Here is a 26,699-nt window from a genome sequence, read left to right as displayed (position 1 = left end):
TTTTTAATTATTTAAATTATTTCATAACAGTTAATAATTATTCGTTATTATACCATAAGACATAAGTCCGTAAATGACATATTAAATACTAGTAATACTACTAATAAAAATTTTATTACAATATTAACAGTTGTAACAATAAGTACCTAATAATTGTATTTCTATATAACAAGAAAGCAATTTCAATTGGAAAATAAAATAACTTGTAATTCAATTATAAAATAAATAACTTAAATTAACATGAGACATTTTATTTGTAAACCAAACTTACCAAACTATAATTAGTTCTGCTTACCTACACTTAACCCCCCTTAGTGGTAGACTATGAAAAAATCGAGCAAGGTAAAACTATTTTTCCCAGCCCTCGATTTTGTTTCATCCTTGTTTCAATGATTTTTTTATTTTTTTTTAAAGCTATAAATGTATACCTATTAAGTTTTATAGAATATGAAATGTTTTAAAATTAATATTTGCCAAACAAAATAGCATACTTTATTATAGCTGATAAAACAGAAAATAATATACAAAATAAATGAATGTACCTAATTTTTATCATTTTTTTTAAACTAAATAACTAACTTTATTTTTAACAATGTCAATAATTTTTTCTACCGATATTATTTAATATATTTTTCTCTATAGCATTAAGTGGAAATGTCTATAATTATTTGGATGAATAGCCCACTGGGCGCTGGTCACTACCAGCTGTGGACCACGGGAAAAGTTGTCCCGAATCCCGTACCCCACCACCAGCAGTCTGCCACTGGACTGCATTAATTTAAACAATAAAAAATATTATTATAAGTAAAATAATTAAACATCAGAAAATTTCAGTTTGTGAAAACAAAAAAAAAAAAAATCAAAAAATATATAGGTAAGTAATGCGGATTTTGCGATCCGTTTATATTTCGTGATATAAATTATAAATACAAAATTGTAGATAATATCTTATCTATAGTCTTGCATAAACATAACAATAACAACAGGAGGTGATAATAGTAATATTGCTCGCCTGTAAGATGTGTAGTATACCTATATAGGTAACCCCGTATATCATAATATTATTATTGAGGCATCATACCTTCGTCGCGTACAATTAAAAAATAATAGACAATATCGATAATCATTAATCAATAACTATCGCGGAACAGATGAAATCATCTATTCTGCAACTATAAATTTATGTGGTCGGTCAACGCAGATTAAATAATATTGAATCTCAGCAAGTCGTACCGCGGTCCTTGTCTCCGTTATCATCTGTGAGTGCGGCGTAAACGACATTGTGTATTAAGTATTTGGTATTTCGTATACAAATTTTGACCAGACGACCAACGACCTTTTCAGATCGTTGAACCATGTACATGTTTTGTGTTTTTATCTAAATCGAACACTATTCAGACGCGTGAATATAAACGGTTTTTTTTTTGGCACTGAGTAGGTACCAATATTATTAGATTCTTCGATATTTTTTAATCCGCCTGCCTTCTACTCTAGACTGACCCCTGCAATAATCGGATGTTGACAACAACACTGATGCTGATCATGTTTCTACAATTTATTAATGATTTACAGATAGATTTAGCTTTCCATTAAATCATCTGATATATTACAACAACAATACTTGGTCATTGGGTAAAACCATTTTTATTTTCACTTTGCAAATTGTACTTTTAGTATTGACACTCAACCTGTAACTATGCCGTCCGAAGACATTTTTGAACTCTACAGTCCACTAAAACAAGCCAATGAGAAACAACCGTAAGTGATATGACAAAATAATTATTTTGTACGTAATCATTTGTTTTATAGAATATTATAATGTTTATATTATAACAAATTTAAAATAAGTTAACTATTATAGGTAACAGTAAAAACCATAAATTATTTAAATAATTAAATGGTATTTTTTAATAATTATTCACATAATATTTTTAAAAAAAATTTAATTTATCAACAGATATTTTTCCAACAATATGTATATATTTTTATTTTTTAATTGTGTTAATCAACCAACATAATAATTAACATAAACATTTAAAATATTAACTAATTCATTTAACTTTTATTTATTAATTTTGATTAATTTCCTTGAGAGTGTAAAAAAGTTCAGAATATTTCATTATTTTAATAGAACCAAACAAATTAACATAATTATTAAATTTTCTTCTGCAATAAATTATAACTTATGAATCTGGCTTTCAGATGACTTAGATATAAAAATTATACCACCTAACCTAGTTAGAGGCTTATCATTTTAATTATTTATTATATATTATAACATTATAGCCTTGTAATAACTAATAATTGTTAAAATATTTTTTTTTAATATGGGATTGGTATAAGATTTTGTTTCATTTTAATATTTTGAATATGTTTATTGATTTATATTATTATGGTTAAAAACTACCATTGTCCATCATAATTTTATCTTAGAAAATTGTTATTCGGACTATGCATTTATTGAGAAAAATACAACTTATAAAATAACAAACTATTGATAAATTATCAAATACACTTGAGATAAGATTAAATTTAAATAGAATCAAGTATCTCGTGGGTTGAGTACATACTAAAAATGGAAATCAATTTAGTTGTTAATCTTAATATAATACTTATAGTATTGCAATTTCAGTAGAGATATTATGAATTACCATTCTAAGTAAAACAATATGATACAATCACAGACTGAGATTTAATGAATTCTAGCCTTATAAATAAAATAGTAGTAGAATGAGGTAATTTATTATTATTGTTATTCAATAGAGTATTAAATTTAAAAGTTACCTATAAATGATTTTTGATTGAATGGTGTTAAATATGATTGTATTAAATGGTATATTTATTTTAGAAAAACCACAAAATTTAATTTTTACAAAACAATTTGTATTCTGTTTTTATGATAATTCAATATACTTATAAAAATAATGCAAAAAATTATATGTAGCCTTACCTTTTCAATCTCGTGATTTATTTTTTTTCCATTAACAAATTCAATGTTTCTTATGTATACTAATTTTAAGAAAAAGTAATTCATTTTAGAAATCATAAATAAATTTATAACCTTCATTCATCATACCTAACATGTTTAATGTTTATGGTAAAAATATTTTCCCAAACAAATATTTATTTGTTAATTCTCTATTCTAAATTCAATTCCTCTTTAACTATTGATTGAGGGAACTAATTAACTAATTTCATGATGACATGATGTATAAATGATTAGGTATTATATGTATAAACATAGACATTTGAAAATGTTACGAATAATTTAAAATATAACCCCTTAGCTGAGCTTCAAAGCAAGATTATTGCTCATCTATTGGATTCTTAGGTGATTACTAGTTTATACTATCTATTTAGGAATGCTTATATTATGTATTACTGTATTATTATGTATATTACATAATAATCATTAATATTATTAACTATTATGTAATGGTAATCAATAATCATTTGTAGTTAATTCTAATTTAGTATATACATTTTAAACCAAATTATATAAATAGAATAACAATACATTTCTCATAGATACCACTTGACAATAATTTTTGAGGGGTATGGGGATAAATTGTTAATCACAGTTCAACAGACCCTATAATTAACTCCTGATTGCCTCTTAATTTTTATCTGGCCTTTGACTTAAATAAAAAACTAGCTTTAAATAAATAATTAATTTATAAAACCATTATACATTACATAATAATTGTCAAATGTAAGAATAGCAAATGTATAAATTTAAAAGTATAATTGCAAAAATTGTTTCTAATTTTACCTATTGATAAAGAATATTTAAAAATGTACCTATTTGATTTTGGCAATTAAAATTAAATATCTATTTCAATAATTATATTATATAACTTTATTCTTTTTTTATCTTACTTTTTGAACTGCCACATGACAAAGAACAGTATTAACATTACTTTGCCGCAAATATACCCATACTTATTATTAAATCATAATATTATTATATTGTTATATTATGTGTTTATTTATTTATTTTATTTATTGAAACACCTATGTACTCTTTCAAAATATACAGAATACAATTTGTATGTAGTAAAAATAAAAGAAGAAAAAAAACAATTTAATAATTAAAGTGTTAGTGTGTTACAATATTTCTTTTATCATAACATGTTTGTAAACATAGCAAATGAAGCAAAACCAATATTTTAAATTTAAAATATATTCAAAAACTAAATAAAATTAGTATTTTGACACATTTCTTTAGAATACATATTATTAATAAATTCCTCAAAAAATGTTATTAAAAATAATTTGTATATAATATATTGCCATTCTTGTATGTGTAACATTCGTATGTATCCTAAATAAGATTAATATAAAATTGTATTATATTACATATATTTAATATAATATATACTTACATTATAAAACTGTTTCATAAATTACATATGTTATATTATGTACAAATAATAAATTGAGTACTTACTAGATAGTAAGAAATTGGTACTTATTCTTGTATATGATGACATTTGATAAACTTTTAAACTAGGTACTGTAAAATCAATTCAATTAATCTTAATATTTTGAGTACCTATTTTTAAAATATATACCTAGTTATAATCTTTAGCTTAAACAGTGCAAAGCTGTATCATTCAAGTATTTCATACTGTTAAGTCAATTACTAAATATTCATTAGACATTATATTAAATTGACAGGTTATTAAGTTATGAAAATTGCCTATTCTACCTATATAACTACTACTAATTACTTAAAATAGATAATTATGTCTACCAATATAATATTTTTATCATCAAAAATAAAATCATAATTAACCTATTGTAAATTTAATAGAGAGGGGATTTAAAACGTGTAAGAATTTTAGTACCTACTGGTGAAAGTGGTTTATTCTAGTTTTTGCTCTTGCCACTTCCCAAGGTCTGTATTATACATTGAAGTAAAATGTAACAATTCATGTGTATGTATACAATTTCTTCTTATCTTTATTAATTTACACATATTTCTGACTTTCTGAGCAAATAAATATAAAAAAAAAATGTTGTATTGTCATTGAAAATTTATATCAAATTCATTAAAACTAATTAACAATTATTTATTATATTGATATAATATTAATTTTAACATTTTATTTATTAAATTCATAATTTTTCTACCAATTTTATAACAATTTTAATTGTTGTATTAAGAAAAATGGCTTTATTGCTTTTTAACTTTGATTGATCTACAGGTATCACTTATATACTTATAGAGTAATACTCTGTATAAAACTAACTCGCTTCGTAAGTATTTTTATTTCTAAACTAAAATGATCATCATAATCTTATCATATATATATAAAATAAATATAATTATATTTTATTCACAAGGTTCGTTATACAAATCTCATAAAATACCTATGTTTTATATTGTAATTAATACAAAACAAAAATTTAAAAAATTGTATTTATTTAACATGTATCATGTATAATGTAGATACTTTGTATTAAATTTCTCAATCAAATTAAACTCATATATTTCATATAAATTAGAAAGTTTAAATAAACAGTTTAATAAACTTCTGATTTCATAAAAATTGTGTTTTATTACAAATATGTTTTTATGTAATAGGTACACATTTTTTGTAATCTAAAAATAATCATAACACCTATATTACATAAAATCATCTTACCTTGTTTATGATTGTAATAAATATACCAAATCATATATCATCATCATTATTACATTTACATAAAGCTTGAACTTAATCTTAATCAATTATTGTTTACTTTTTTGTATGTTGTAAATATTTATCATATTATCACACTTTATACATCATATTATATTTTATATATAATTTTTATAAAACTAGTAATTATAGAATACAGTTGTTCTAATTTTATTTATTCTTTCTCCAAGACTAGTTTATGATAGGGCCCTTTAATATTAATTACCTACATATCTCCAATAATAATTGATTATTATAGTATGACATTTTGTTTATTAAATACCAAACAATTATTGGTATACGTGAAACATATATGTATTTAATATATTAATTATGTTAATGTTTTAAAATAAGTTTTTATCTTCTTTTGGGCCACTTAGGTTATCTTTTATTATTATTCCATAGTCCAAGCTTCACCTCATTGATACATTTTCTATCAATCTGAACAGTAATACTGATGCGTAATCCAACTTTCGATTTAGTGTACTTATTTAATTCATAGTGTTCACAAAAAAAAAAAATGGCATATTCTTTATTGATTAATGATGATTATGGCTGGTAAGATAGTTTTAGAATATATGTCTATAATTATGTCAAAAATTAATTAAAAAAGTACAAATATTGATAAATTTATACTTAATATATTAAATTGTATACATATTTTATTATAGTTTACCAGCTAGTAACATATCAGATGAATTAATTGACTCAGAGACATTTGAAAGACACAAAACTATAATATTAACTGTGGTTTCACGAGCCGCTGAAGCAGCCAGTGTGATACTTGACCAAACTGGTATAATCCAGGTGAATAAAAATAATTTCTAAAATAATTGATGCTCAATATCATAACTTTATATTAGTGTTGTTTTTTTTTGACACTTCTAAGTATGTGGAGTTAAAAATTGATATAAATCTTTCAATTGATTTTAAAATATCAGATTTCAAACCTTGGACATAAATGTATCTGAAAATTTAAAATATTATATTAAAATTAATTTAAGGATATTTTAACTCCCTATACATTATTATAAATTAATTAAATGACTTTTAGGTTGTAACAATTGGCCAAAACTATATACGTGTTATATATGATATAAACCAAACAAATTTCTCAATATTTGTTGAAGTATTAAAAAAAATGGGCTTTCTTGTATCTTTTGAGCCAGAAACACAAACTGAAGTCACCATACAAGTGGAAGGCATGAAATGTAATTCATGTGTAAAAAAAATTGAAGGCAATCTTAAAGAAAAAAATGGCATATTTAACGTTCAAGTAATATTTATCAATTTGTGTTCCCATTGTAAATTCTTAATTACTGTGAATTTATTTCCATGTATAGGTGAATCTTGAACAAAAATGTGCTAACATCGTATACGATTCAAATGCAATATCAGTTTTTGAACTCCAATCATTAATAGCAGAATTGGGTTTCACTGTACCAATTCACCAAACTACTACTGTAATAAAAATTGATGGAATGTCTTGCAAGAATTGTGTGCGAAATATTGAAAGTAATTCACTATCTTAGAATTATATTTTAAAAATTGTCCGCTTAATTGAATGAATAATTCATTAGGTAAAATTGGTGCGTTGAATGGAGTTGTATCAGTATCTGTTAGCTTGGAACAAAAAGAAGCAACTATTGTCCATCGGCCTGGGGACATAAATGCTTCACAATTAGCATCAGCTATATCAAATTTGTCTACAAAATTTAAGGTTTCTTTAAACGATCAAAAAGTTGAAGCACCTAGTAATGTGTTTAGTATGTTTGTTCCTGAAGATGAGTACAGTAAAACATATCTAAACATCAAAGGCATGACATGTGCATCTTGTGTGATTGCTATTGAAAAACACTGTCTTAAAATTAAAGGTATTATTTTATAGTGAAATTTATAATTTTTTGTTTTGACATTTGATTTTCTTTTTATAGGTGTTAAAAGTGTGTTAGTTGCACTAATGGCTGCAAAAGCCGAAGTACAGTATGATTCTACTTTAGTACAACCTGAAGATGTGGCTAATTCTATTACTGATTTAGGCTTTCCTTGTAATGTTTTAGCTGACACAAACTCACGTATTACTCAGACTGAATTTAGAGTAATTATTTATTTATTTTGACTGATAAATTATTACATACCTACTATTTTATTAAAAAAAAAAACATTATTTCATTATAAAATATTTTTTAAGTTGAATGCACAATTTGTTGATAGTTTAAGATAAAATTTTAATTTATCTCGTTCATCCTTGAATTAATTAATTTGTATTTTATAAAGTTAATAAACTTATTTTATTAGATTGGTGGTATGACATGTTCATCTTGCGTCAATAAAATTGAATCAAATTTAATGAAACTGAAAGGAGTACAAAAAGCTATAGTTGCACTCACAACTCAAAAAGGGGTAATTACTTACGATTGTGATCTAATTAGTCCACGAGATATTGCTGACCATATTGTTAGCCTAGGATTTACTGCTGACCTAGTTAACAATAAAGATAGGGGGGATCGCAGTTATTTGAATCATAGGTATACTTTTTATATGACTAATTTAGACTAATATTATATTTATGATATGTAATATTGTAATATTATGATTTTTTTTTTTTTTTAGCGAAGAAATAAAAAAATGGCGAAATTCATTTTTTGTATCTTTATTGTTTGGTGGTCCATGCATGATTGCTATGACTTATTTCATGATGGGTATGACATTTAACTTTATTGATCATTCTTCTATGTGCTGTATAATTCCTGGGCTTTCTCTTGAAAATTTGATAATGTTTCTGTTATCTACTCCAGTTCAGGTATTTGTTAGAACAGATATGCGCATAATGATGATGAAAATATATTAAAATTATTGTAAAATATAATACAGTTTATTGGAGGTTGGCATTTTCATGTACAAGCTTGGAAAGCTATACGCCATTATACTACCAATATGGATGTTCTTGTATCAGTAGCCACCACCATTTCTTATGTATACTCAGTCATTGTTGTACTTATTGCGATCACTGAAACACCAGCTAAACACACTAGTCCAATGACTTTCTTTGATACACCGCCCATGTTATTTGTGTTTATATCACTTGGTCGATGGATGGAACATATTGCAAAGGTAATACTTTATAATTGAATATAAAAATAGAAGTTATAATCCTAAATATTTTTAGGGAAAAACATCTGAGGCTCTTTCCAAATTGTTATCCTTAAAAGCTACCGATGCTCTGTTGGTGACCATTACTGATGACTTTAAAATATTAAGTGAAAAAGAAATTAATGTTGATCTAGTTAAACGAGGAGATATTCTTAAGGTATTATATATTTAAAAATTAAAATGGTTTAATCATTCATAGAAGATGATTCAAAATTTATGTCATAAGCATTTTTCTTATAAATATAAAATATTCATACTAGAGAAAAATATTGAATACAAAAGTTTTTTTACTTATATCTAAAATGAATAATTTTTAAAAAAATTTTACAATAATTTAAGGGAAGTCTTGAGAGTAAAATTTAGTCTTTCAAATGGAAACTTCTACTTTTTTTTTGCAAACATAATGTGAAGAATTTTTCTCGAAGTATTTTGATACATAAAAATCAAAATTTAGAGTAGTAGTATATGAGTTAAAAGTATTTATACCTTAAGTGAGTAAAATAATAGAGTACCATTTTGCAGGGAGACGGTAGATCTCCATACTATTCCATTCTGCTCTTTTAAACTTTAAATACTTAAGTTATAACTCACTTTGAACTACTTATCTGAATTTCAATTTTTTTGTAATAAAAAATTCTGAAAAAAAATTCTTCACCATTATGATTTTTTTGTATAGGTTCTCTTTTCAATTTTTAAAGTTGACCCCAAAAACCCCACATAAAATATTCTAAAAAATATAAAAATTACTAATCATTTTAGATATTACTAAATAAAAAAACTTTTGTATTAAACATGTGACATGTGTCTTATGAATATTTATATGATAAAATTGTTGCAACATAAATTTTGAATCACTCTGTATTATATTTATAGTTTATATTTAATTATTATTCAATTAGGTATTACCCAGTACAAAAGTTCCAGTTGATGGAAAAGTTATTCATGGGCGATCAGCTTGTGATGAATCTTTGATTACTGGAGAGTCTATGCCAGTGAACAAAAAGCCAAGTAAATAAAAATAAAGAATGATATTAAAACATACTAAATACAATTTATATTTCATAGGTAGCTTAATAATAGGAGGTTCATTAAATCAGACAGCTCCTCTACTGATGGTTGCTACACACACAGGAGAAGCAACCATGTTAGCTCAAATTGTACGACTAGTTGAGCAAGCTCAAACATCTAAAGCTCCAATACAGCAATTTGCTGATCGTATTGCTGGTTATTTTGTTCCTGCTGTAGTAGCAATATCCACTATCACACTTGTGTCGTGGCTTTTCATTGGTCGTTATTATACTAAATATCTACCTATTTCGGTAAAATGAAATATTTTGTTGTGGATTTTATTTTAGCCCATATTAATTTTTATTTTTATTAAGGATGATGAAAAATATGGTCCAGATGGATGGGAAAATGCTATTCAATACTCATTTAGATGTGCATTGAGTGTTCTTGCCATTGCTTGTCCGTGTGCTCTTGGCTTAGCGACTCCAACTGCTGTTATGGTTGGAACTGGTATTGGTGCTCTTAATGGTATACTGATTAAAGGTGCTGACGCTTTAGAAAATGCTCATAAGGTAACATTCAAAGCTTTGAACTTAGATATAAAATTGTTTTTCCATACTATGAATAATAACGGTTTTAGGTCAAGTACGTAGTATTTGATAAAACTGGTACTATAACATATGGAAAACCCACCGTATCGAGGATTTGTCTGTTTGTAGACGACATGATTTGTTCACTTAGTCTATTATTATCCATAGTTGCTAACGCCGAAGTTAGTAGTGAACATCCTTTAGCTTCTGGTAATTATTTTAACATATTTATTATTTTTGTACTAAAAATTTTCATTAAACTCTTTAGCACTGGTGAAATTCATAAAAGAAATGTTTAAATCTGAGATATCTGGAAAATGTGAACGTTTTCAATCTGTTGCTGGATGTGGTATTAAATGTGTTGTGTCCCATATTGATGATTTATTTAAAAATGGAACTAAATCAGATTTCATTATGAATTACCAAAACCATATAAGGTTGTAATTACACAGTGTTAACTCAAGTACTTTTTTATTAATCCTTTTTATATCACCATTTATAGAAGTGGAGTGAATGAATCATCATTTGAATTTAACAACGTAATTGTTGAACTGGTTATAGGAAAATCAACTACTCAAGTTCAATCAATACAATTACATAAATTGTTAGATATTAATGAAGAAAAAAAACCAAATGAAACCAAATATGAAGTAAAATTTATAAAAATATATTAATTATTCAAGGAATATATACCTACAAATAAACTAACACATTTTAAATTTTAGGTATTAATTGGTAATCGTGAATGGATGTTTAGAAATGGTGTTAATTTATCAAAAGAAGTTAATTTTAAAATGATCAGTGAAGAAACCCTAGGCCATACAGCAATCTTGTGTGCCATTAATGGTATCAATTATTATAACCGTTATTAAATATATAAATAAGAACTTGATACTAATTGAATTAATTTCATCAGGTTTATTGGTAGCAGCAATCAGTGTATCAGATATGGTTAAACCTGAAGCTCATCTAGCTGTTTATACATTGATGAAGCGTGGCTATCAAGTAATGTTATTGACTGGAGACAATAGGAAAACAGCCAGTGCAGTAGCAAAACAAGTAGGAATACAAAAGGTGTTTGCTGAAGTATTACCATCACATAAAGTAGCCAAAATCAGAGCTCTACAAGAAAAGGGTATACGAGTTGCGATGGTTGGTGATGGAGTTAATGACTCTCCAGCCCTAGCACAAGCAAATGTTGGTATTGCTATTTCTTCAGGTACAGACGTGGCTGTTGAAGCAGCAGATGTAGTCCTAATGAGAGTAAGTTGGTCATAAATATTATATTATAATTTTATAATTTATACAATTATATTTTATGTTAACATCATTAACCTTCGGCAGAATGATCTTCTTGACGTTGTCAGTTGTTTTGACTTGTCCAATAAAACAGTCCGACGAATTCGACTTAACTTTTTATTTGCTAGTATGTATAATTTAATTGGTATTCCAATTGCTGCGGGTGTGTTTAGTCCTTTAGGCATCACATTACAAGTAATTTAATTACATAATTATGAACTTAAAAAACATACGTTATGTATAACTAAATCTGTGTTACCATTTCAGCCATGGATGGCAGCAGCTGCAATGGCATTAAGTTCAGTATCTGTTGTTGGATCTTCGCTTTTACTTAAGATGTCTGTATTTACTATTTTTGCTATAGAATTTTTGTAAAATTATATATTATAATAATTTTAATTATTTATAGCTATAAAAAACCAACTTCAGCCACTTTAACTACCCCAGAATATTTGTCAAGATCTCAAACTGAACTTGATACAATTTCCTTACATAGAGGATTGGATGATATAGAACCATCAATTATGATAAGAGCATCAACGTCTTCGACAATATCTAAGTACATATCATATAACTTGATATATAGCATTAAATGCATAACAGATAATTCATGCATAAATTTTTGAGTTTAATCTTAGATATTTTATACTTTTTATAAATATAACTTTAAAAATTAAGGTATTTATGTTTCAGACTACTTATGGGAAAGACAACTGTTTCTGAAGCCGAAAATCAATTGTTAAACTCTTACGAAGACATGGATGACCATAATATAGGAACTTTTGTTGAAAGAACGAAGAGCATAAATGCTTGAGACTATATCCAATTGTGTTTGACACTTGTATTGTGTTAAATACATTTAAACATGACCAATAACATTTTGTGAATAAGTTGTCTTCCTTTTTCTTACATAGCTATACAATTTTAAATTTATTTTTATTAAATTTTTTTAATAATCTTGTTTTTATATGCATTTTTTAAAAAAAATCATCAGTATAATATACTATACCATATTCTATTATATATATTTTTGTTACATTTTTTTTATGATTATATAATTATAATTTTTATTTTTTAAAACAATTTATAATCTTATTATATACCATGTTATACGATTTTTATTTATGCTTATAAGACTTAAACATTGTTATATTTATTCTTAATAATATGTTATTTATTATTCAAATTAATGGTTACCATTGTTTTGTACAATAGTATTTCTATGTTGAAATGCGTAAATCTATCTGTAAAATAATACACACAAGATGAATTTGTTTTGAATTATGTCTTATTAGCTTTTGTATTTATAATTACATGACATAGAAATGTTATACATGAAGATTATATATAAATATGTAAATCCTCGTCTTCCTGTTTGCATGTAGAAAATGAATAAATAATAGTAACTTGTCATTTACAGGCTTTGCAATGATATACTTTCTATCTTAATCCGTCATGGGTTGATGAACTAAAACTTGTTTTTGATATTTATATACTTTTTCGGTCAGGATTATTTTCCAATTGACAAAGTGTAAATTGACCAAAATCAAACTACTGTAATACCAGCTTAATATTTTAGAATAAACAATGAGCTATTTTAACTTAAATTCAATATGAGAACTCATATGAATTCTTATACTTGATTTATTGGTAAATATTTTAGAACAAGTAAAGCATTTAAAAGGCTATTTCTTAATATGTCTCTTTAGAATTGAACTTAACACAAAATCTTGATTACATAAGTTACATTTATAAGGTCCTCCAGTATGACATTCTTTAGTATGATATCTTAAAGCTGCAGGTGAAGAACATTTGAAATCACATGTTTTGCATTCATAAGGCTTTTCACCCGTATGAGTTCTCATGTGCACTTTCAAAGAAGACGATGATCTTATTGCTTTATCACAAACTTCACATTTGTAAGGCTTTTCACCAGTGTGTATCCTAGTATGTGTTTTTAAATGTACAGCTTGGAAAAATGCTTTATTGCAGGTACTGCATTTATAAGGCTTGTCTGCAGGACGAATATTTAAGTGTTGCTTCTTATGCTATATTAGAATTGTATTCATAGGAAATGCTTGATTACATATGTCACATTTATAAGGTCTTTCTCCTGTATGAAATCTATTATGTACTTTTAAAGATGAAAGTGTACTACATCTATAATTACATATTTTGCATGCAAAAGGCTTTTCCCCAGTATGAGATCTCTTGTGAATTGTTAATGCCGAAGATGTAGTACATCTATAATTACATTGTTTGCATTCATAAGGCTTTTCACCAGTATGTATCCTAGTATGTGTTTTTAAATGTACAGCTTGGAAAAATGTTTTATCACAGATGCTGCATTTATAAGGCTTATTCTCAGGATCAATAATTGTATGTTTTTTATTCTTATGATAAGCCAGATATGAACTTGAAATAAATGCTTGATCGCATTTGTCACATTTATAGGGTTTTTCTCCGGTGTGAGTTCTATTATGAATTTTTAGAGCTGTAGATGTAGTACATCTATAATTACATAGTTTGCATCCATAAGGTTTTTCATTGGAATGTTTCATTTTATGCAATTTAAAAGTATTCAATTGATTAAATCCTTTGTCACAGATATTGCATGTATAAAGCATGTTTGCAGAATGAACAACCATATGATAATTTAATCTCGAGCGTGTTACAAATTTTTTTGCACATACATCACATTTATGAGGAAATTCTCCATTATGATCCATCATATGGTACTTAAGTTGGGATGATCTACCAAATTCTTTAGGACATATATCACATTTATATGGCTTTTCTTTTGTATGGACTAATTTATGAAACTTAAGTTTTGAATTCGTAATAAATGTTTTGAAACAGACTGTGCATTTGTAAGGTTTGTTTCCTGTATGAATCATAATGTGAGTTTTCAATTTTGATTTTGTATAAAATACATTTGTAAAAAATACAAATGTCACATTCATAAGTTTTTCCAGAATGTATTTTCATATGAATGTTAAATCTTGAATTTGAAGCAAACGATTTATTACAAACATTACATTTGTGAGGCAGATATCCAGTATGAGAACTCATATGAATTTTGATACTTGCTTTATTAATAAATGTTTTCAAACAGATGTTGCATTTAAAAGGCTTATCCCTAGTATGTATTATTTTATGCAATGTGAGAATTGAACTTTGAACAAATGCTTGATGACATATGTCACATTTAAATGGCTTTTCTCCGCTATGAAGTCTTTTATGAATTCCCAAGGCTGAAGATGAAGAATATCTATAATTACATATTTTACATTTATGTATAAGGTTTTTCACCAGTATGAAGTCTCTTGTGCAATGTCAGAGAAGAAGATATAGCAAACGCTTTATCACAAACATCACATTTGAAAGGTTTTTCACCGGTGTGAATCCTATTATGTTCTTTTAAACGATGTGATTGATAAAATTCCCAACTACAGATAATGCATTTATGAGGCTTGTTATTAGAATGAATCATCATATGTGCCTTTAATCTACTTGCCATAGCAAATATTTTTTTACACACGTCGCACTTGTGAGGACTGTCCCTGTTATGAATCACCATATGGTACTTTAGATCAGTTGATCTAATAAAATCTTTAGGACAAACATTACATTTGAAGGGTTTTTCTCCCGTATGAATCATCACATGTCTTGCCAAATCTGTTTTTACCTTAAAAGCTCTCTGACAAACATCACATGTGTATTTCCGCGTTTCTCCTGAATAAATCTTTACACGTGTTATGAGATCTGTTTTTACTTTTAATGGTTTACTAAAAATGTTCCGTTTCTGAGAATTATCTCCAGTGTGAAATTTCTTATGGAGTTTAAATTTGTATGAATTATAAAATATCTTATTACACACTTTGCATGTTAAAGTTTTTTCGCTTAAGTTGGATCTCTTTCTGGAATTCAAACAATTAATGATTTCTAAAGAGTGGCTTTTAATTGAAATCATTCCTTCAAATTCACAATTCTCGATAACATCATTTTCAATTTTAATTTCAGTATCATTTGTATTTACTTTTTCCTTAGGACAAATAGTTCTGAAAAATATAATAATTTCAATAATTATAATTTAAAATAAAGGCATTAGGTAATTATAGCAAAAGTTGTAAATATTAATAACAATAATAAATAATAAATATACTAAGCAATTTGAGAATTATTGCATTACCATTGTACAATAACTTTATACTCTTCATTTCAAACACACAAAAAAAAATAAACATTCCTATAAGTACCTAGTTAGTAGAATTTGGATGTTTATTCACTAGGTAAACAATTACCAAATGTACATTAAAATTATTAATTATAAACGTAAACGTAAAACACATCTAAAAATTACTTAAAATGTATATGACTTAGTCGTATAACTAAACAATTTATAAATGTTTTTATAAATTATAATAAGAGTAGGTAACCGCTCTACTGTATATTATGTAATATGTGTCGAGTGCACCTAATAATTAAGTAGGCTACTGTAATGATTTGTTAAATTTTCATTTAATGGTAAAATCATTGTACACCTAAGAAAAATGATTCAGGGCAAAGACATTCTGACAGCCTATATTACTAAGTAGCAAGTATATTTTATTTATTTATTATATATTACTACAATAATATATTATACTTTACTTATAGTAATTTATTTAACTATTAAAAATATAGAAGATTAAATTAATTGTTAGTTGTTAACAAAAGCATTGCATTTCTTCTATTATTTTTATCACATACATATTATTATTGATTGATAGGTAACTTGTTAATGAACACAGATATTTTATGATATTGTATAAAAATAAAATCTGATATATGAAAAGTAAATAGTGAATTTGTTACATTACAATATGGGATAAGCTGCGTGTACTTATAATATCCAAATTTCTATAACCTCTATACCTATATGGCTATATCCTATGGACAACCATTGCCCGCCTCGACACTACCCACTTTAATTAAGCATTAATTTGCAATACTTATACATAGTGATTGGCAACAATGGTAATCAAATAGTTTAATATAACTAAGGATAAAAAAAACTTATAAATTGTTAAAAATCTATTGGACATATTATTTCTCTTAAAAAAAAAATTAGTATAATATGAATATCATAGTTATCAATTATTTGAAAAAATATTTATTCATTAATTACCTAAAGTAAATAAATAAAATAGTTATTCAGATATTAATTTATTGTGTATTTATATAAAAAGTTACTATTATTTAAAAATAAAGAACCATAATATAACTATAAACTAAATACATAGATACTAATAGGTAACAATTTGAGAATTATTTCATTAAACTCACAAAATAAATTTATATATTTTGGATATAATACACAAATTACTAAAAAGATCTTTCAAGGCAAGTACCTAATTAGTGATAAGTATTAACTATATTAGTTTTAATTAAAATTATGAAAAACAATTCTTACCTTAATTGTACTAATTTACTATTATTATGGTTGGTTTCATCAATAAATTCTTGTTTAATAGTTCTGAAAAAATAGATAGGTAATGACATTTTAAAAATAAAAACCACAATTATTATAATTTTTAACTTATATGTAAAGAAATAAAAAAAAAATGAAAATTATTTCATTAAGCTAATAAATTAAAATTATGTATTTCTGATAAATCATATAAATTGATTAAAAAATTCTTATAGACACCTACCCAACTAATAATTTAACTATATTAATTTAAATTAAATAGGTATTCTTAAGTACAATTCTTACCCTAGTGGGTAATCATTATTATAATTGGTTTCATCAATAATTTTCTGGTTTATAATTGTATTTATCATATTATCACATCTTACATGTGGAATTGTCAACATTTTAGAACTGTTTAATACATAATTATACCTAAAAAAAAAAAAAATTATAAAAATAATTATTATGAGGTAGGTATTATTTTATATTATTAAATTAAACATAAATTATGAAAACTAATTCAAATCAATTGCTAATTATATGTAGTGAACAATTGGCATCTGTAATTAACATGTTCAATTTTTTTTTTTATTCCAGTAAAATTAATTTATGAGGAATCTGTATTAAAATGTTCAAGTTTTTGGAAATAAATCTGAACATTTTATGAATTTTGCAAATTATAAATGGTTATGATGTTCTAGTCTTAATAAGTTGTCTTACATCTTTACCATTTATTTTCCAGAAAAAACATAGTAAGTTGTTGAATATACAAAAATTTTAACATTGTTACATTATTATAGTGAAATATAAAGTAATGGGTGATTAGAATAGTGAACACATGTATGTTAAAAATGGACTAATAATAAGTTTATAAGTGGAATAATCTGCACTCTAGAACTGTGAAATAGATATATAAATATATCCAAAAGAAATTCTAAAAAATCACAATTTATCATATGGTATGTAGATAGGTAATTAATGGTTTAATAATATGAAATATGCAACGTATATACTAATAGACATGACAAATCGTTCATTAGAATAAGTATATTTTTAGTGTTGATGACACAAATTAACTAAAAAAACCATTTGTAATATTTTCATAATTAAATTATAATAGAAATTTCAATAATAAAAGTACTTAAGTCAATAATAATGTTTAAAGTTGACCATAAGTTTTAAATGTAAAATATTTAATACTAACAAGTGGTTTTGATCAGGAAATCAGCTAATATAATACCTACTGGCTTTATGTATTTGTATTTAAAATATAATTGTGTTTAAGGCATTTGTTTTTTTTTATCTTTTCTTCTGTATATGCTTAATGTTTGTATATTCACACTATAGTCTGTACTTATCTTTGTATGTCTACTATGTACTAATGTACCTATGTAAGAAAACAGTAAATAAATTTGTAGGTACTAATTAGGAATGAAGCAATAAATACAACAATACATCAATTATAAAAATACCAAGCCATCTAGGTAGGTATATAAAATAAAATCACTTGAAAACGTACTTAGATTAAAAAAAAAACATTACATGTGTGGTACACTAAAATTAATTTGCTTACTTTAAATTTATCGCAGAATTACCTATGCTTGTTCTTGACTGTTCCATAAAGAATTACATATATCCTCCCACAAACACTGAACATAAACAATTAAAATTAGATAGGTACAACACTACAACGTACAAATACAAAAAATTAATTTACAATTTATAATTTTCTATTTTTATTCGTCATATAAATTGAGAGGGAGGATTTTAGGCTGCAGCATACGTATTTTTCTCACGTTTTAGCCGTTTAAAACCAATAACCATTGATCAATTACATATACTTTGGAAATGGACATGGTTAGGTTAGGTGATAATTTTATAGCCATGAAAATACAAAAATAAAATTGCCGATAACGTGCATTCACCCGCCTGCTATGCGAGCAACAATCGGAAACTAAAAATACCTACAAAGTACCTATCAAATAGTTTCCGACGTTCCCGTCTTCCCAGCTTCCCGCACATTGAATATCCAATTAGGTGGTTAGCACGGTTATCTACACGAATAATTCTCTGAGTATTTTGATACATAAAATTCGAATTTAGGGCGAGTAGTTTATGAGTTATATATAAGTATTTAAAGTTTTTATGTGCAGAGTGGAGTAGTACGGGGTCACCCCGCAAAATATTTGTCCACTACTCCGCTTGTCAAAACTTTAAATACTTATAACTCATAAACTACTCGCCCTAAATTCGATTTTTATGTATCAAAATACTCAGAAAATTATTCTGCTTTGGAATATGAAATTAAAACTATGTTGTCATTCAAAAAAGTAAAAAACTTAAAAAATATAAGGATAAAAAATATTTAAAAACATAATTTTTTAATAAAAACGTTGTTTTTTAACAACTTGAAACTATATGAAAAAAATGTTTTCAAAAGCATGAATGCTTTTTGAAATAATGAGTGTTTTATGATAAAATAATCACCCTGTACATCTAAATGATAATAGTAATATAATATAATATATTATAATTAGGGCTCGGAAGTTGTTAAATTTGCATGTTTTTTTTTGAACCATTAGATTTATTGCTAAGTAAGCTAGAAATTCGTTTTAAGACACTACGAAAAACATATCAAAAGTTTATAGTGCATATTTTTGCATATTTAGTGATTTTTAGATTTTAGAGCATATTTCTTAATTTTACAATTTTTTAGAGCATATTTTATAATTTATGAAGATTTACTATGAAAATTTGTAAATAAAAAAATAAATACATTAATATTGAGAGATATTATTAGACATTCTTGTATCGTATTTTTTTTTTTTTAATTAATTTTTATTGTTTTGCTTTTTCGTATTTATAATATTTTATAAAATATTTTTGCAAATAATAATTTTGTGTTAAAAATAAAATAGAAGTGCATATTTTTAGAGCATATTTGTACTTTTTTAGTACATTAAGTTCCGAACCCTAATTATAATCATATACCTTATTTACCTGGTTCGCCGAAATATATATAATGTAGTGACGTGGTGAGGTGACACGAATAAAATAAAATCGCTGAGCGTGTAAATCCAAACAAAAAAACAACACTGACTTATCTATTTCGATAAACAGAGCTATGTTATTAAAAGTGGGCATGCACTGTTGAGAGAGACGATTTGGTCAAGCCGGCCAGAGTCGTAGGCGGCCCCATCAAAGGCCTCCGCGTTTCCAAGGATCTAGGTTAATCCTTGGTTGCAGAGACTCATTGGGCGACCCCTTGTCTCTGTCGACAGGACTCGTTCTATTGTTACAGACACGTATGGAGTTTCTGTATGACCTCGTATAATATAAATCATCTTTTTCGTTTCTGATTAAAGATGTTTATTGAAATTAAGGGGATTGGAAGCGGTGATTTTTTGTTTTTGTCAAACACACACGCAACATAGGATTATACGCGTGTTTTATTTCAAACGTACCGATTGACACAATAAAGCCACAGATATAGATAATAAATTGTATTATCTATATCTACGAATGAAGCAATAAGAATTCTGGACACAGATTTGAATTTGTCGTCAAGTCTACTTGATCGACTTTCCCACAATTTTGATTTTATCCCCCCCAAAAATCCTAAAAACGTTAGAAAATCGTTCCTAAAAAATTAACATATTTCAATTTTTGGAAAACTTGAAATCGAAAAAATGTGGAAAAATCGATCTCAGGAAGACTTGACGCCAAATACAAATCTGTTTTTAGAATTCTTATCGCTCCATTCTATTAATCGATACGTTGAAAATAGTACACGTCTATAATCCTATATTCCTATGTTGTGTTATGTTAGACAAAGACAGAAAACCACTTCAAATCCCCTTAACCGTTATCCGCGCACGGCAAATCGACTGTTACTAATTTATTATATTTAAACTTCTATGGAATTATTACAATAATTATTACAATTATTACAATAATATTTAAATATTTTGATTAATTTTATAATTTTATCTGATCGTCGTCTTGGTGTATACGGCAATAAATTTTAGTACCTTCCTAGCAAAAATAATATATTTTTAATTTTAGCGATATCGGCGTTAGATTTTGGTGTTTATACTTCATTTGCAATTCATATCGTATACAGTGAACATAATATCGATAGTTGCATGACAAAAGGGGATAAGCGACATTAGGATCTAAACGACATTTTTGTTATTATCGGTTGTTTAAGATTTAGATGTATCATAATGTATCACTGGTGCATCAGTGTGATCATTTTATATCAAGTTATTGAATTTTTAAATTTAGGATACAAACGACCTTTATAACATGTGAACTCTAAAATACGGGTCCAAACGCCAATATCATAAAATAAATAAAAATCGTTTTTTTGCTCTCCTGAAAACCTTGATTATGTCGCTCGTCCCCTTTTGTCGTGCAACCATCGATATGACGAAAATAGTGTAAAGTACTAAAGTGTATTATACATATAGTGAACTTCTACCTATAAGTAATTGGATGGATTTGAAAATTAAAAAGACATGTAAACTCGAAAAAGGTAAGTTGTACATTTTGGTCTATAGACATAAATACAGGAAATCCAATATAGGTACTGAAAATATGTGGAATTATTTAATAACGGCGTACTAATAAAAATTATATAGACATATTATTTAACACATAAAAAAAGTTTTGGTAGGAGAAAGAAATTTCGGGGAAGGTTAAAACCCTAGAACCTACCCCTGCGTACGCCATTAAATAATTAAATAATTTAAGTATGTGAAAATCATTGATGCTATGATCATCTCGGGAAAGCCTCATCCGATCATCATATTATTGCTTCTTTAAAATGAAAGATCACATTAATAGCATAATAATTCAATAATTCTACGGACTCAACTTCTGTTCACGGAATATTGAGTGATACAATAGGGATTTGTCATTAGCGATATATTTTTGGAAAATAAAATTAAAATTTAATATAAAAAATACTAAAACTTTTTTCCTAGCGAAACCAAGCTTATATGCTTATACAGCTAGAAAAATTGTCAATATATATTAACTTAAATTTGTTTAGTTCATTTTAAAATAATTATTAAAAAATTAATAAAAAAAATTATTTTAAGATTATCTCTGATTCTATAAGTTAATTAACAATTGAGTTATTAATTTTTTAAATAATCGGCTAATTAATACGCATGAAAAGAACGCTATGTTGTCTGCGAACGATAAATATTAAAAAATAACAAATTAAACAAAGCTTGTATCACATAAGAGGCGTCATTTTAATGGGCAACAAAGTGTACACTGTATATAGGGATACTAAAAATATATATATTCACTTTTAGTTATCGTCTTGAACAGTTTATAATAAACTTTATATTTTTTACTTTATGAATGAGCCCCTACAATTGTTTATGGCATTGAACTAGTAAATTATAAATACTCAACACGATCGTTTTTTTCGGCACTTAATAGTTAATACTCTTTCCTTCGAAGCTATCTGTGATAACTATTTAAGTAGAGTTGTAATAATATTATATAGTGTATTGCCGTATTGGTATCTTTTTAATAAACGTACACAAGCATCAATATTGCAAACCCAAAGCACCGCATTACATTTTATAATATGATGACAATGACATTAGATACCACCACTACTATTTTATATTTTATAAAATAACATACGTCATACACTCTTAAGGGGGGCTATATTAATGATATAAGTTTAAAGTTTAGAAATCATACTCTAGTAACATTGATAATTAATTAAGTAATTTACCTGTTTTATACTTCATCCACAGGTATTGTAAAAATACAAAAATTTGCGTTTAACTATATCATCAATTGTAACATCTATTTTACGATAAATATGTAGTTGAGCCAAATTACATAGTTAAATTTGCTTCATTTTAGATCGAAAACAATTATGGTCAATAAAAAATATTAAAAATAAAACAAAATTCTAGCATAAGATTAATACAATAAGTTAATAGTTTAATCCGTAGTATAATATATTGTAAGTATCCTAAACAGAAAAATAATATTTGATTGATGCCATATAGATATGAATATATGATAACGTTGTTTGACAACAAAATTCTATTTAATGTATACGGAAAAAAATAGGTATCGACAATACTGTATTATATTTGAAACATGTTAAAAAGATAATATCGATGGCTCTTTATGCAGCTTACAGGATCTTATGATCGCTTCTATTATAATTACATGCCTGTTTTCATATGCTCTATCGCTTTATTATAAGGTTTTCTCTATTTAAGAAAAAATATTGATATTATTATAATTTATATTGAAAAAAATAATTATTTAAAATATTTGTTAAAAAAAGACAAATTATATGTATTACGGTACATATTCTTGTTCAATATATTATATTAATTATATACTCGTCTCGCTTTACTTACCTTAGTGTAGTAACAGTGCCGAATCTAGGACATTTGACGTCCGGGGCTAATAAAAATGCAGCGCCTATATACATAGATGGGTCTCGGGTCTGGGTATCAATAACATAAAACAAAATGTTTAAATATAAATTAAAAAATATATTTTTATATGACAGTTATTTTTATTTAAACCATTATTGTCTTCATATAAATATATATAGTAATATAGTATATAGACCATGTCAATATTATGCTTAATCGTCGTTAATAAAAAACATAAGCATAAATTCAAAATATCTTTATGTCGATTTAGTAACACAGTGACACCTGCAATTATATTTAAGAAGAGAGCTGAGCATGGGATAAATCTTACAAGTTAATTCAATTAAATTAATCGTGCTTAAACTCTTAATTTTCAATTTCTAGTTTTCTTTTTCTATTTTAGGTCCTACTAAGTTTTTAAATTGAATTCATTATTTTTTTTTGTTTTTAAATTAAATGTTATATAAAAAATATCGTAATGTTTAAATAAAATTGACTACTCAATAAGAACAAATGAACGATATAAACTGTATTAATTATCGTATATTGGTACATCCTACTTCAATTTAACATTAAAATAAAATACAATTATCGTCGTTCATTGGATTGGATTTTCTCCGTCAACATCGAACAAAAATAGTCTAAAGATAAACATTATATATTTTTAAATAACTTATATGTAATATATTTTCTTGATGGAAATTTGGAAATGTATTATAATTTATACATTATTTATTATAATATATTTTATGTTCATGATTTTATTTTTAATTTTCATAATCTTAAGAACGCTTTTATATACCAACAGCGCGAGGATACCTCCCCGCCCTTAGATCCGGCACTGTGTATGAAGGTAGTTTGTCATGACATTTAATTTTTAATTTTTATGTTATAATAATTGTTGAACTCAATTTATTTGATCTGGTCTAAATTATTTAAATTATTAAACTGTTAATTAAAAAAAATGTATGCATATTTTATGTATAGGTAGATACCTACATATTTTAAACACAATTAATTTATTTAAAACTAAAATTGTTATTTTGTATTTATTCTATTGAAATTTTCTTTAATGTCTTTGTCTTACTTATTTATGTACTTACCTACGCAATTCTTACGTTTAATATCGATCGTTTAATATAAATAAATGTAAAGCAAAGACGGAGAAAAAAAACCGGACTGTATTGTCTAGCTAATAGCTATTGCCTATTATTTTTAAAATGTTTTTTCTTGAGTAATTATAATGACAAATTACAAACTAGTACACCAGTACACGTTATTGAACAATGACTTCAAATTTTTATAGCATGTGTGTTTAACATACTAAAGTAATATTTTTTCTATATAATAATTTCAAACTGTGGTTTAATAGAAACATTATTCTGTATCTACTTCATATAACCATATAGATTAAATTAGATTTATTGTAATAAATAATTATAAACCATAATATGCTATTTTGATTTTTGTTTTAACATTATTCTATACAACTTATTATATTATAGATATTATACAAAATCAAATGAAAAAATTATATTTAATTTAATACCTAGATATTAGATACTATTTAAAACAAATGTCATTCTATAATATCAGTAATATTATTAATAAAGTTATTACCCTTACCAAATATAGACAATTATTAATAGTTAATACTTACCTATATTAAAATTATTAATTTTGTTTTTCTATACAAAACATAGTTTTAAAATTAATAAAATTATTAGTTTGTTACTTAGTATTTTACTGTTATATTATGTAGGTTAGGGTACCTATATGAGCGGATAGGCCATTTTTGGCCTACCTGGACATTTTAAAAAGGGGCCTCTACATGAAAAAAAGTCGTTAGCTTCGCTCGTAAGTAAACTATTAGATAAATTATATAAGGCACCATATTTAAAAAACAACAATGTATTATGATGTATAACAAAACAGATTTTTAAAATCATTTATGTATTTTTTAATTTTAAAATAATAACATTCTACCAAATACGAGGATATTAGCTCCTAATTTATTAATTATGTTTTCAGAATCCATTTTGTTGTGAATATCTTTCTCGACATTCATTAATAACATACTCTCTGATACATTATGACCTATAGTATTTGTTCGAAAGTTTGATTTGATATAAACTAAATTTAATTCTAAATCCGGAATGGCGATCAAATCAATTATTTTTTCAATAGAAGTTGAATCATTTTTGTCCAGTTTCTTGATTTTATTTTTTATTTTACCAAAATGTTCACAATAATAAAAGACTGCCGTTCACCATGTTCCCCATATAGTAAGAACGGGTTGTATAGGGGTAATGGAATATTAGGTACATGTTCTTTAAAAATGTAAACCTATTTATATTGTATTTTATAAATCGGGGAATAAATTAACTTAGTATATAGAATATAATAACTTATGATGTTTATAATATCACAATATTGCTTAAAATAATTGATACAAAATAATACTGTAGGTTACTGTATGTTATTAGTACGTACTCATAACATAATTCATTAAAATCACGAACATTGTATTTATTTTTAATTTATTACAAAACACATCCATTATAGTGACCTATTCTCCATCACTACTATACAGCAGAGCGATACCCACTTGCCCACTTTTTTAAATTAAATTTAAGTTTGAGATCATATTTTTAACATTGGTTGTCACAATATAAGATTTCCGTATTAATGGGCTATTAAAAATAGTTATTAAATAATACAGTAGTCCGTTTAAATTGTATCATTAAAGTACCTTTTTAGATTGAACAACACGAATAAAAAATACAAACAGTTAAATTATTTGTATTCTTTAATTTCTAGTACTATTAGTAGATCACCTAAAAATGATTAGTTGGCTTTTCGGTTTTGAAAAATATGAGGACTACAATTATTATTGGTTTGAAAACATTTAACATTGAGCATTTTACTGATTCTTTCACTGATTTTGTGTTAAATTTATAAGGATTGTAATTATGGTACTTGGTTTTATTATTGATTAATTCACATTTATAGCTATTTCCGAACAACAATACAACATATTTGTGATGTAAAAGTGTATATTGTGTAGCGTTATGGGTGG

General features: G+C 25.6%; 3 protein-coding genes across 21 annotated transcripts in view; 1 reads left to right on the top strand and 2 right to left on the bottom strand.

Moving 5' to 3' along the window:
• Positions 1-4,533, bottom strand: part of LOC132920215 (peripheral plasma membrane protein CASK) — an 84,097-nt gene extending 79,564 nt beyond the window's left edge. For 3 of the 12 annotated variants that reach the window (XM_060982421.1, XM_060982425.1, XM_060982423.1), the window contains exon 1: positions 4,451-4,532. The gene's annotated coding sequence lies outside the window, so the exon portion shown is untranslated. Of the gene's footprint in view, positions 1-4,450 lie in introns of all 12 variants that reach the window. The other 9 variants (XM_060982427.1, XM_060982432.1, XM_060982428.1 and 6 more) reach the window with 6 other exon arrangements.
• LOC132920214 (copper-transporting ATPase 1) lies at positions 1,026-13,150 on the top strand. Of its 8 annotated transcripts, none has more exons than XM_060982416.1 (23): positions 1,026-1,259; positions 1,675-1,758; positions 6,359-6,494; positions 6,742-6,963; positions 7,031-7,202; positions 7,268-7,561; positions 7,622-7,785; positions 7,986-8,215; positions 8,301-8,490; positions 8,562-8,801; positions 8,857-8,997; positions 9,740-9,848; positions 9,906-10,159; positions 10,223-10,420; positions 10,489-10,648; positions 10,707-10,875; positions 10,941-11,088; positions 11,164-11,284; positions 11,355-11,701; positions 11,783-11,932; positions 12,005-12,075; positions 12,147-12,296; positions 12,416-13,150. In XM_060982416.1, exons 2-23 carry the CDS (start codon positions 1,697-1,699, stop codon positions 12,549-12,551), a joined length of 3,864 nt encoding a protein of 1,287 aa, XP_060838399.1. In that variant the 5' UTR covers positions 1,026-1,259; positions 1,675-1,696; the 3' UTR covers positions 12,552-13,150. The 8 variants fall into 8 exon arrangements, with proteins under 8 accessions (XP_060838399.1, XP_060838398.1, XP_060838396.1 ...); XM_060982415.1 differs by having other exon boundaries at positions 1,026-1,434; XM_060982413.1 differs by having other exon boundaries at positions 1,026-1,434; positions 1,573-1,758.
• Positions 13,007-19,021, bottom strand: LOC132920216 (zinc finger protein 91-like). The gene is given in 6 exon segments (XM_060982435.1): positions 13,007-14,637; positions 14,639-15,037; positions 15,039-15,798; positions 17,193-17,255; positions 17,496-17,624; positions 18,788-19,021. Coding segments are annotated over 6 exon segments (2,628 nt in total). The 5' UTR covers positions 18,850-19,021; the 3' UTR covers positions 13,007-13,422.
• Positions 19,022-26,699: the final 7,678 nt, after the last annotated feature.

Source organism: Rhopalosiphum padi, chromosome 2 (assembly GCF_020882245.1).
Source record: "Rhopalosiphum padi isolate XX-2018 chromosome 2, ASM2088224v1, whole genome shotgun sequence".
Taxonomy (NCBI): Eukaryota; Metazoa; Arthropoda; class Insecta; order Hemiptera; family Aphididae; genus Rhopalosiphum; species Rhopalosiphum padi.
Note: the sequence above shows the minus strand (reverse complement) of the source record. Positions and strands in the feature narration are given on the sequence as shown.